We start from the raw sequence: 13,076 nt of genomic DNA on the forward strand, positions 1-13,076 counted from the left end.
CCAGGGACACCTTTAATGTGAGGAAAATATAAAGAAATATATAGAAGTATCATGCACCTGAAAAGGAAAGACAAATATGGAGGCAGCTCAAAACAAGTGTTATGCCTCTTCTTTTGGCATCAGACATCTCTCCCAGTGGATTCTTGAACCTAAGGAAATAGAATATTCTCTTTAGAGATGCCAAGAGGATGATTTGGAAATAAAAATGAGTGGAACTACTGGTACAATGGAGCAAAAGGATGATCCCAAGAACCCATTCTTCTGCTTTCTCATTTCATTGGTCTTGAAAATCTGATTTATAATTACTATTGTTATGTGGAAACTTTCTTTAAGAAAGAAATTGCTTGGATTAGTGGTTATAAAGTATTTGTGTGAAGGCAAAATTAAGAGAGAAAGAGAAGGAGAGAGAGAGAGAAAGGAAAAAGAAAAATGCCCACACTCTACAGTCTTAATAAGAACTGATATGTAGGCCTAATTTTGGATTAGGAATTCTAGTTTATTGAAAATAAATTTTATTTTGGGTGACAAAATATTCGAAGAACAGTACGGTATACTTCTGAATATTAAGAACAAGTTTCTTTTAGCAACTTCTGAAAATATCCAAAACATGAGTCGAGTGGAGCTCACAGCAACAATTTTCCTTAACTATTTTCATAAATATGAATAATCATAAAAGATCATTTGAAGTATCAAAAGAAAATATGTTCATATTTCACTATGTCTATTCCACCTCCAGCAAATATTTCTGAGTGCCTAAAATGTAGAGGGTCTGTTTCAGGTGGTTGGGGTTTATTAGGAACAAAACATAAAAATTCCTGCCCTCAATGGAAGCTTTGAAAAATTAGCATATAGGCCCTCAGTAGGCAGGCAGACAGAAAATGGACTCTTCCAGTGTCTCTAGATGTGGCCTCCATCTGTTGGGATAAAAGCCATTACCTGGAAAGGAGATCAGCCAAGAAGGGAGAAGGGAGCATTCATGGCTATAGCACAGATCTAGCTGATAATGTACTATTACACAGAGAGGTGTTCTACGGGCGACAGATTAAGCCTAAATACACAATCATGGGATTTTGTCTCCTGGAATTTCAATGAATGACTGACTACCTAGGTGAATTCATTTCATTCTAGTGGGTAGATGATCTTGAACTTAATAGCAAATCCAATCATAATTCTAAAGATTACATACAAAAAGGGTTATGAGGGAGAGGATTCTAAATATATTAAGAAACTGAGAAAAAGTTTTAAGAAAGAATGAAAGACTTTCTTTGTATTAGCACCTGTTATAAAAACAGAGCAAACAGAACCTCTTGATTATTTTCAGGGAACAGCACTAACTAGTTATTATCTTCTTTTTTACAGATGCATCTTGGCAAGGGCATTGGCAGCTCTAGTGTGTGATGTTCCATTTCCAAAGTCCTAGGAGGTATTCTCCTTTTCCTGATTGAAACACTCTTCAGTGAAAAATTCACTATCAGAATATTTTGGCTCATATGAGTTCTATGTTAGCTCTGTTCTCCAAAAGAGGATATGCTGCTAACAGAATCTAGGGAATGGGTCATGAACAGTCTTGTGTGATAGCTTTACAAAAGACGATTTAGCATATGAACATATTTAAAATCAGTAGGAAAGGGTGAATTATCAAATGGCATGTGGAATTGGATATTAATACAGAAGGCAAAAGATGTAGATTCTAGGTCAAATGACATCAAAGGAAGCACTGGATATATACTTTTACTTTGTATGCAGTTAAGATGGTGGTTACTTTGCTCTGTCAGTATAATGATGGATCCAGGTAGCAATGTTGACAATCACGATAGCGGAGGCTTGCTCAACAGCTTGATTCCAGTCATCATTATCATAGAATAGTCACTTAACAAGGGCATCTAGTTTAACAACTCAGATGTGCTTATTAGCAGCTGACTCCGCCTACCCCTCACAGTTCGCAGCACCAAAGAGGAGTGCTTTTGTCAACCTGTAGTTTTACTACCAGTGTATCAAACAGTTAGGCACAGTAAGAACCAGAATCAATAAAAATGCCACAAGTTTCAAATGGACTATTTGCCAGTGTTGAGAACATCCTTGTGTCCTGCCAATTGAAAGGAGCAGCCACATAATTTTTGGGGTCTGCATAATCAATTCTGGGGTCTTCAAAGTTGAAGAGTCAGTGTTCAGTGATTCCCACTAGCCTGTCAGTGAACCAGGCCCAATTAGAGTAACTTCTATGAATTGAGGGCCCTACTAAGCCAGCAGCTTTGCTTCAGGCAAGAGTGGGGGGATACATTTTCTTGTAAGGGGCAGCTGCTGCAATGTGATATACAGCTGAGATACTGCTGGGACCAGGGCAGCTGTATTCTTGAGTATACTGTGTACATTTTACACCTGAGGTTTGTGTCCTTTTTATCTTGTTAGGTAGTTGAGCCCAAGAGTAACCTAATAGCTGCTTTACAAAAGGTGTATACTTGGTAGCCTTGTTAGGGTATCAAGTCAAACCACCCTTCTTCCTGACCACAAGGGCATCTCCTTTTGCCAGAAATTCCAATCAACAGAATGACTAGTTACAGAGACTGAAGCACAAAGTGGTCATTAAAGGCTGTGGGACCTCAAAGTTATCTTCTTTACACACAATTCTTTCTGACTGGAAGAATCCCTTCTGAATTATGGGAAGTAGGAAGTATAACATATAACACATTCCTACACTTTCAGATTTAGAAGGAACCACAGTATACTGCACTTGTCAAAAGGCCAGTTCACAGGCTCACATTCATTTCCCTTGCCTACTGTAACCCCTGCCCTAATAACATTTTTAAAAATCTAGATACTTCCTACCTCCATGTGAAGTGGTAAGATTTTTGATTTGGGCAGCTGTATCCCATAAAGCCGTAAGTTTGAGCCCTTTCCTCTCTCAAAGTTCCCCCAAATACTTGGGTGGGTGCCAATGGCCATGGGTCCCCATTGGAGACAGGAAGCTTTCCCTTAAAGCAGCTGATGTTGGGGTATATGGAGGTATGAGTGGCTTCATGACATTAAAGAAACATTTACTTTACTTGCATGAGGTGTGCTCACATTTTAGCCAAAAATCTTCCAATAATTTAAGTTCATTGAAAGCCCTGTAACAGGTGGTATCATCTATTTACATTGAAAGGAGATTTTTTAAAAACTGAATTCTCTGATGATCTTTTAGGAATTCCTCACAACACCAACCCTTTAGTAAGTGTTGTACCCACTGACTGATGTAAGCTTGGCTTAAATAATAACTTTCTACCTCCCCAGCAGAGGAATGGCTAAATTATGTTCAAAAGGAAACGGACTTAAACATGTAAGAGCTCAATAGAATCAAGCTTACTGCTCGATCACAAAATGTTCAAAAGGTAAAGATGTGAATGAGAATTTTGTTCCACGTATTTCAGGCACCCTGGGTGTTACTGTGTAAAAGCTGTGCCATGTTAAAGCATGATACTTTACAACTTCAAGGCTATTCTGACAGCATCTTAGTAGAGTCAGTGAGGTCTTCTGTCACAAATGATTGTGGTGTAAAACATGAGCATCCATAGCCCAAAGACCTACATGGAGGAAAGGGAGACTAGGAAATTTTCTGAGTTATCTAAAGGGCATGGCTTCTTTCAAAAGGGCTTTGAAATATCAGCCTATGTCTATTCTCTGATAGACTTTCAGGGTTGCTTTTAGGATAAAATTCTTCCTACATTCATATTTATATGTGTGGGTTTTCTGGAGTCAAATGGCTTGGTCTTCCAGACAGAAGGATTTTCCATAGTTATTATTATCAATAGGGTTTTCCCTCTCCCTGAATTCTCTGGCAAACATTTAGAGTTGACGTCTTATACAATTTTCCAAGTTCATTACATTCGTAAGATTTTTCCCCACTGTGAATTCTCTGATGTATTCTGAGGTTTGATTTCTGGCCAAAACTTTTCCCACATTTGTTACACTGAAAAGGTTTCTCCCCTGTATGAACTCTCTGATGATCACTAAGTATTGCCTTCCGGACAAATTTTTTCCCACATTCATTACACTTAAATGGTTTCTCCCCAGTATGAATCCTCTGATGAACTCTAAGGGTTGATGTCCGGGCAAAAGTTTTCCCACACTCATTACATTTAAATGGTTTCTCTCCTGTGTGTGTTTTCTGATGTTGAATGAGATGGTCTTTTCGCCAGAAGGATTTTTCACATTCATTACATTGATATGTTTTCTCACCACCGTGAGTTCTCTGATGTATCCTGAGGTTTGACTTCTGACCAAAAGTCTTCCCACATTCATTACACTGAAAGGATTTCTCCCCTGTGTGAATTCTATGATGATCTCTGAGGGTTGACTTTTGAACAAAAGTTTTCCCACATTCACTACATTTATAGGGTTTCTCTCCTGTATGAATTCTCTGATGTCCCCTAAGGGTTGATTTCTGGACAAATGTTTTCCCACATTCATTACACTTATAGGGTTTCTCTGCTGTGTGAATTCTCCGATGTGTACTAAGGTGTGACTTCTGGGAGAAAGTTTTTCCACATTCATTACATTCAAATGGTTTCTCTCCTGTGTGAGTTCTTTGATGCTGAATGAGATGTCCTTTTTGAAAGAAGGATTTACCACATTCATTACATTTATAGGGTTTTGTCTCAGAGTGAGTTCTCCGGCGTACTTGGTGGGCTGACACCTGGTAGGATTTCCTATTTTCATGATAGTCAAAGGATGTATCCCCAGTTTGTGTTCTGTCATTACATACCAATGGGTTCTCTTCCGTGACAATTCTCTGAAGTTGAGTGACATGTGACTTCCTGTTGAAATTATTTTCATTTGCATTACATTCATTGTGTTTCACAGGCATGTTAAACTTACTGTATTCCTTGACAGCTGATTTCCCACAGAAGGATTTCCCACACTGGTTAAGAGGAGAGTATTTCTCCCCAATCCCAGTTCTTTTATAGTCAAAGACAGTTGTTTTTTCACTTTTCCCCCTAAATTCATCATCTTTATAGGATTTTTCTCTTGGGTGAATACTCTTACATGTAACACAAGCAGCCTCATCATAGATGGCCTTTCCAGTTCCATCATATTTAAAAGCTTGTTCCAAAGTTTGACACTTTTGGTTCTCAGGAAGATTTTCCTTATAGCTGAGAGCTTTTCCATTTTTATTATATTCATGAAACTCCTTTCCAGTATGAGTTCTCTCAAACTTAATTTTGAAAGACAAATGATCACATATACTAGAGCAATTTGGTTTTTTTGTTGGATAGATTCTATTCTTGATGATAAATTGGGAAATATTCTGCATATTTACTCCCCATGAGTCATATTTACAGGATATCTTTGTTGAAACAGGAGCTATGCACAGATTAAACTGTTTTCCCAAAACTTCCTCTTCCTTTATAGTCAATGGTTTATTATTGATGAATATTATTTCCTGCAAGTGTTTATCTTGGATTTTCTTGTTCTTCTTCATCAGGTCATCATCTCTGTAATCTTCTAAAACAGAGATAAATTGAAGACACCTTATAAACCTTACATTTGTTATGGGTGGGAAATATATAGCCTATACATTGCATTTCATTTATTGGTTTTCAAAGATCAAATAATTTATGTGTGTGTGTATCCTCACCCTCCTTTAACCAACTGAGCCACCCAGGTACCCCTTTCTCACTCTCCTTTAAAAAAACAATATTGATATAGTGAAAATGAGAGAGAAAACTGGTAATACATACATATCTGTATCTTGATTATGATAAATTGCATTTCCTATTGGGGTGGAGAAGGAATAGAAATAAGACTTTTACAGGAGTGGTTAATTTAGGGAACAGGAAAACCAGATAATGGGATGAACACAATGGGACTATATAAACTTAAGTACAGTAACAAAAGAATTAGGAGATAATGAACACTGATAGACTAGGCCCAACAGGGGAAAAGTTTGCTTTGAGGAAATTTATTACAGTCCTACACACCTAGGCTATACTGATAGAATACTCAATTTGCTATTCCTTATTTCCATTCAATTCTTCAACATCAAATCAAAATTGATAGTACAACCTTCCTCACAATTAAATGAAGAAGTTTATAGTTCAGAATCTAACCCATCTTATAGCCATAAGTCACAGAAATACAAAGAAGTGTAAAACTGATAAAAGGAAATCTATTCTTGCAACTAAATTAGATTCACTGCTCAATTCCTGATGTGGAACCTTTATTTTATCAAAACTGAATGGCTAAAATTAACAAGTCAGGAAACAACAGGTGTTGGTAAAGATATGGAGAAAAGGAACCCTCCTACATAGTTGGTGGGAACGCAAGCTGCTGCAGCCACTCTGGAAAACAGTATTTTTTCCTCAAAAAGTTGAAAATAGATCTACCCTATAGCCCAGCAATTGCACTACTGGGTATTTACCCCAAAGATACAAGTAGTGATCCAAAGGGGCACGTGCACCCTAATATTTATAGCAGCAATGTCCACAATAGCCAAACTATGGAAAGAAGCTAGATGTCAATCAACAGATGAATGGACAAAGAAGATGTGGTGTGTACACACACACACACACACACACACACAATGGGATACCATGCGGCCATCAAAAAACCCTGAAATCTTGCCATTTGCAACAATGTGGATGGAACTAGAGGATATTATGCTAAGTCAAATACGTCAATCAGAAAAAGACAATTATCATTATGATCTCACTGATATGAGGAATTTAAGAAATAATACAGAGGATTATACAAGAAGGGAGGGAAAAAATGAAACAAGATGAAACCAGAGGGAGACAAACCATAAAAGACTCTTAATCTCAGGAAACAAACTGAGGGTTGCTGGAGGCGGGGGGAAGGTGGGAGGGATGAAGTGGCTGGGTGATGGCCATTGGGGAGGGTATGTGAATTGTGTAAGACTGATGAATCACATACCTGTACCCCTGAAACACATTAATACATTATATGTTAGTACAAAAAATTGAATGGTAAGTGACTTGATCACTTCATCTTAAACTTCCACATTTCAATTTGACATGAGGGGGTGTATGTATTTTATATATGCATGTATGTATGTAAGCTCTATGCCCAATGTGGGACTTGAACTCATGACCTTGAGATCAAGAGCTGCATGCTCTACTTACTGAGCCAGTGAGGTGCCCCAAGGGGTGTGATTTTAAATGGGGGTATCACGGAAGGCCTTGCTGCAAAGATGGCATTCAAAAAAGGTCCAAATCATTTATGCATTCTAGATGGCTATCCTTTGAAGGTTTTATGAGTTGTAAATACCATCCTCTATCTTTGGTTCACCTCTTCACTCTCTTAAGTATGATACATAATTTATATCCGCATAAAACTTATATATACCATTTAACAGTACAGAGTGAACACTAGTATAATTAGAAACCATGTCAATCTGAAACCAATACTATGCTGTATGTTAACTAACATAAATTAAAAAAAAAAAAAGAAAGAAAAGAAACCATGTCAAGAAACAGAAAACAGAAATGACTCTGCAAAAATCCCTACTTATCTCTGCCCAGTTACAACTCCTTCACGCTTAAGAATTCACTACTCTTTTAATATTTATATAATTGTTTCTTTGATTTTCTTTGTGTGGTTTTACCATCAACATATGAATTTCTAAAGATATAACTGAGTTTTGAATTTCCGACATTTAATAGATGCAACCAGACATGCATATTTATATTGTTTGGTTTCTTTTGCTTTCTTTTGCTTAAGATTATTATCCCTTAAGTAATACAACTCTTTCTTTATTCTACTGCTGATGAGCCCAATTTTTAACACAAACAAACAATACTGCCATAAGTAAATATTGTTTTATTCATCCTAGGGAATATAATCATGCCTTTCTGTAGGGTCTATAGTTAGGAAAGGAATTCCTTAGTTACAAATTATGTAAAACTTTAACCTGATCTGATAACTTTTTCTATCGGTAAGATCCTTTAATAGTTTACATCCGCATCAGGACTTTGCCAAATTTGTTAATGTCACATCATACCATGTGTCTCTCATCTCATTTTGTATTTAACTTTGCATTCCATGAAAGCTAAAGAGAGACTGAACACATTTTCAAGGATTTAATGGCCATTTAAAAAGTTCCTGTTCAGTCTTTTGCTTATTTTTCAATTGGGATGTCACCTTTTCTTACGTTGACTTATGGAAGTTTTTACATGTTTACAATACTTACCCTTTCCAGGTTACTTGTACTATACACATATTCTGCTTTTTATGGCTTGTCTTCTCATCCTTTTAACAGTATATTTTATAAACAAAGTTCTCAATTTTAATGTAGTCAAGTTTATTAATCATTTTCTTTTGATTGGTGCTTTTTTTTGCCTTTGAGCCTAATAGAAAAGTCTTGAAATACAAAGGTGTTTAACGCCAAACTGACCTTCTGGAGTCTTAAATACCCCAAGAGAATTCTGTCTGCTAGTGCTCAGGAACTCACCTCGGTGGCTCTGGTTTGAGAATTCTTCCTCTAAGAACCAAGGCTCCTCTCCTTGCTCCAACTTGAAGATTACTGCTGGTTTGAAAATGCAGTTCCCTGTAAACAGGGAACAATGGTGTATTTAGGATGGATGATGAGCTTTTGAGTTTCCAGAGTGTTAAAAGATACAGCTTCAGAAGCAGCACCCTGAAGACCCTGATTTGAACTTATTATGGCGAGTCATCAAAACACTTCTTTGGGGCGCCTGGGTGGCTCAGTGGGTTAAGCCGCTGCCTTTGGCTCAGGTCATGATCTCAGGGTCCTGGGATTGAGTCCCGCATCGGGCTCTCTGCTCAGCAGGGAGCCTGCTTCCTCCTCTCTCTCTGCCTGCCTCTCTGCCTACTTGTGATCTCTGTCAAATAAATAAATAAAATCTTAAAAAAAAAACAAAAAACACTTCTTTTATTCCTTAAAAGGGCTTAATTTTATACTCTGAATGAAATGTCTCAATAACATTAAAATCTAAATAAAATATTCATGTATTGATGTATAAAAAGGAAATGCCTTTTATTTGCTATGATGAGGGTAAGTTACACTTAAATGCTCACCCACTGAGACGAGGTTGTTGTAGTTCTCCAGCATCACATCTCTATACAGAGTCCTCTGAATAGGACCCATTTGCTGCCATTCCTCTTGGGTGAATTCCACAGTCACATCCTTGAATGACACAGATGTCTGCAACAGGACACTTTTCTGCTCAATCTGAAGGGTTCAGAATTAGTTGACAGAGAAAATATCCCTAAAAACAATTCTTATGCTCACTCTAAAGAGTTTAAAACAAATGAATACAAAGGAAGCATATTTTGAATCTAACTTTAACTTACATTTTGGAGCTATTCAATGAGTAAAAATATTTGTAATTTAATTTTTATATATTTGTGAGTTCTATCCACATATTGTAAGTATACTAAACTTTGTTTAAAAATTTTTTTTAAGCAAAAATGATTAAATTTCCTACAATTTTTACTCAACACCCCAATCCACTACCCTGGGCATATTCTAGGGTAGGGGTCAGCAAATTATTACCTGTGGCCAAATCTAGCTTGCCATCTTTTTAAGAAATAAAGTTTTCCTGCAACATAACCACAGACACCCAGTTATTCTGTATTGTTCATGGTAGCTTTTGTGCTATAACACCAGAGCTTAGTAATTCTATCAGAGACATTATAACTATCAAGAGCTGAAAACATTAACTATCTGATCCATTATGGACAAAATTGGCCAACTTCTGGACTAAACAATCAATTAAAAAATAGAATAACAGCATAAAAACAACAAAGACAATACAATTAACAGAGGGATATATGCAGATTGAAAATAACAGGACAGGGACGCCTGGGTGGCTCAGTTGGTTAAGCGGCTGCCTTCGGCTCAGGTCATGATCCCAGCGTCCTGGGATCGAGTCCCACATCGGGCTCCTTGCTCCGCAGGGAGCCTGCTTCTCCCTCTGACTCTGCCTTCCACTCTGTCTGCCTATGCTCGCTCTCGCTCACTCTCTCTCTGACAAATAAATAAATTAAAAAAAAAAAATCTTGAAAAAAAAAAAAGAAAATAACAGGACAGAAAAAAATATACATAATTATGAGCCAAAGAAAGTTGTTTATATTAACATAAAAACAATAAAGGTAAGAAAGTATGATAATATAGTAACTATTTATGATCCTTTTAATAGAAAATATAAAAAACATAAATTTGTATGTATTTGAAAACCTAGCTTCCAAATATAGTCAATTCTCTTTATTCACAGATTCTGTACCTGCAAATTCACCTCACTAAAATATACTTCTAACCTAAATACTCATTGTTTTGCAATATTTATGGACACTCACAGAAAGGTAAAAGATTTGAGTGTCCAACACATTTTCCCAGCTGGATAATGCTGGATAATGCAAGATAATGCCTTGCCAAATGCTCTTTTTGCAGACTACTTAGCACATTCTTTCCATTTTTGTGACTTTTTTCTTGTATTTCCCCACCTGTGTAATGCAGAAATGCTGTATAGTGTTCTTGAGTACAAGAAGGTTGTTATGTCCCTTAGGAAGATCAAGTGTGTTACATAAACTTTGAGCATTAATTATGGTGCTGTTGCCCTTTAGTTCTTGTTCAAGAAACATTATATTAAATAAGGTATTTTTAAACACACATAAAACAAAGTTGTATATTGAATGGTTGACTAAAATGTTTTGATTAGAAACTCAAAGGAACTTGCTCCCCTAGAAGCAATGATTCAGTATTTACTAATTTAGTATTCATGGAGATTTTATAGAAAATAACCATGTGAATAGTGAGAATCAACTATATATAACAAAAGTTGACAGGAAATGAGATAGATGGATCCATAATAATATTAGTTTTATAAAATTATAAGAAATTTTAACACAACTCTCAACGCACAGGGCAAGCAGACTGAAAACACCAATAGAAATTTAGAAAGGGGTCAGCAATAACCAAGAGGGAAAATCTGGCCTGCTGCTTTTTTTGTTTGTTTGTTTTGTTTTGTAAGTAAGCTTTTATTGGAACACGGTCACGTTCATTTGCTTTTGTACTGCCTATGACTGCTACAGCACTACAACTGAAGAGTTCAGTATTTTCAAAGAGACCACATCTCCCACAAAGCCTAGTACCTGACATTGACAGATGAAGTTTGCTGACCACTGACATGGAAGGTTTAAATGACATCAATAACCAATTTGAGTAACTGAAACATAGGATAACATAATCATAGCAAATTATTTTCTAGTCTATTTTGCATATTAAAAATAAAGAGAGGGTACCTGGTGGCTCAGTGGGTTAAGCCGCTGCCTTCAGCTCAGGTCATGATCTCAGGGTCCTGGGATCAAGGCCAACATTGGGCTCTCTGCTCAGCAAAGAGCCTGCTTCCTCCCTCTCTCTCTGCCTGCCTCTTTGCCTACTTGTGATCTCTCTCTCTGTGTCAAATAAATAAATAAAATCTTTTAAAAAATAAAGAGAGTAAGTCTCACCAAATTAGAAAAGATTACAAACATACAGTGTGGCTTTGGATTTTAGCTCAGAGATGCAGAGAGCTGGAGAGAACAATACTAACAAGAACAAAGGTAGGCAGATTGAAAATAAAGGTCTTTTTTTTTTTTTAATCCATCAGGGAAATGAAATTGCTTAACAAATAAGCAATTTGAAATCAGGAAAAAGACAGTATCTAGGGAGAATCAGGACCCACATGTTTGCTTACTGGACCATATACTACCAAAATTCATATAAGATGATAGAAAGATAAAGCTAGAAAAACTTTAACAACCTGCTAAAGGCCGAGAGCATCTTGGCAAAGATTAAAGCCTTACTGGTTACATGTACTTAAGGAAATTCTTGTCCAATTATTAGCTGACTATTTAGCTAATGGAGCAGAGACTTTGGCAGAGAGTACACATGACAAAGAATATACGTTGTACAGAATCCATTCAACAGAGTCACTAAACAAATGACAGCTGCGGTGGAGTGGTATTTGGGTGATAAATTGACACCTTATTATTTTTTTTAAGATTTTATTTATTTATTTGAGAGAGAGATAGTGAGAGAGAGCATGAGCAAGGAGAAGGTTAGACGGAGAAGCAGACTCCCTGTGGAGCTGGGAGCCCTATGCGGAACTCAATCCTGGGACTACAGGATCAAGACCCAAGCCGAAGGCAGTCGCCCAACCAACTGAGCCACCCAGGCACCTTATATTTTAACTGTCAAGTTTGCAATGAAAATTTAAGACATACAAACAAGTGAAAAAGTATGGCTCATACATAGGAAAAACAAACCCCAAACTATGTATGAAACAGTGTAGAAACTATCTCTGAGGAAGTCCAGACATTGGACTTACTAAACAAAGACTTTTTTTGAAGATTTTATTTATTTATTTGAGAGCGAGAGCACAAGTGGAGAGGGGCAGAGGGAGAGAGAGAAGCAGACTCCCCACAGAGCAGGGAGCCTAATGAAGGATTCCATCCCAGGACCCTGGGATCATGACCTGAGCTGAAGGCAGAGGCTTAACAAACTAAGCCATCCATGCACACCTCTAGACAAAGACTTTCAAAAACTGTTTTAAATATAACTAAAGAAAACCATATCTAAAGAACCAAAATAAAGTATGGGATACCTTCTCACTGAATAAAGAATATAAACAGGGGGGCACCTGGATGGCTCAGTGGGTTAAAGCCTCTGCCTTCAGCTCAGGTCATGATCTCAGGGTCTTGGGATCAAGCCCTACATCAGGCTCTCTGCTCAGCAGAGAACCTGCTTCCTCCTCTCTCTCTGCCTGCCTCTCTGTCTACTTGTCATCTCTGTCTGTCAAATAACTAAATAAAATCTTAAAAAAAAAAAGAAACAGACAAAAATAATACATATCTGATGAAAAAGCAACTGAAATTCTGAAATTAAAGACTTCAATAATTTGAAATTTAAAATAGGAAAGTACAATAATTAAAGTCAAAAGTTCCCTAGAGGTCTCAATAGCAGATCTGAACATGCAGGGGAATCAGCCAGTTTTGAATACAGACCTAGTAAGATCATATAATATGAAGACAGAAAGTAAAAACAGGGAAAATGAACAAACAGCCTCAGTGACCTATGG

At 37.0% G+C, this 13,076-nt stretch overlaps 1 protein-coding gene across 12 annotated transcripts in view; it reads right to left on the bottom strand.

Annotated features, from left to right (window-relative positions):
- Positions 1–475: 475 nt before the first annotated feature.
- ZNF510 (zinc finger protein 510) overlaps positions 476–13,076 on the bottom strand; it is a 28,088-nt gene continuing 15,487 nt past the window's right edge. For 7 of the 12 annotated variants that reach the window (XM_045086136.1, XM_045086132.1, XM_045086134.1 and 4 more), the window contains 3 exons: positions 9,034–9,187; positions 8,447–8,542; positions 476–5,481 (listed from right to left, as the gene is read on the bottom strand). In XM_045086136.1, coding sequence (XP_044942071.1) covers positions 3,782–5,481; positions 8,447–8,542; positions 9,034–9,187 — 1,950 coding nt within the window. In that variant the 3' untranslated portion in view covers positions 476–3,781. The remainder of the gene's footprint in view (positions 5,482–8,446; positions 8,543–9,033; positions 9,188–13,076) is intronic. The other 5 variants (XM_045086140.1, XM_045086137.1, XM_045086139.1 and 2 more) reach the window with 1 other exon arrangement.

This window comes from Mustela putorius, unplaced genomic scaffold (assembly GCF_011764305.1).
Source record: "Mustela putorius furo isolate JIRA1106 unplaced genomic scaffold, ASM1176430v1.1 tig00000876_pilon_pilon_pilon, whole genome shotgun sequence".
NCBI lineage: Eukaryota > Metazoa > Chordata > Mammalia > Carnivora > Mustelidae > Mustela > Mustela putorius.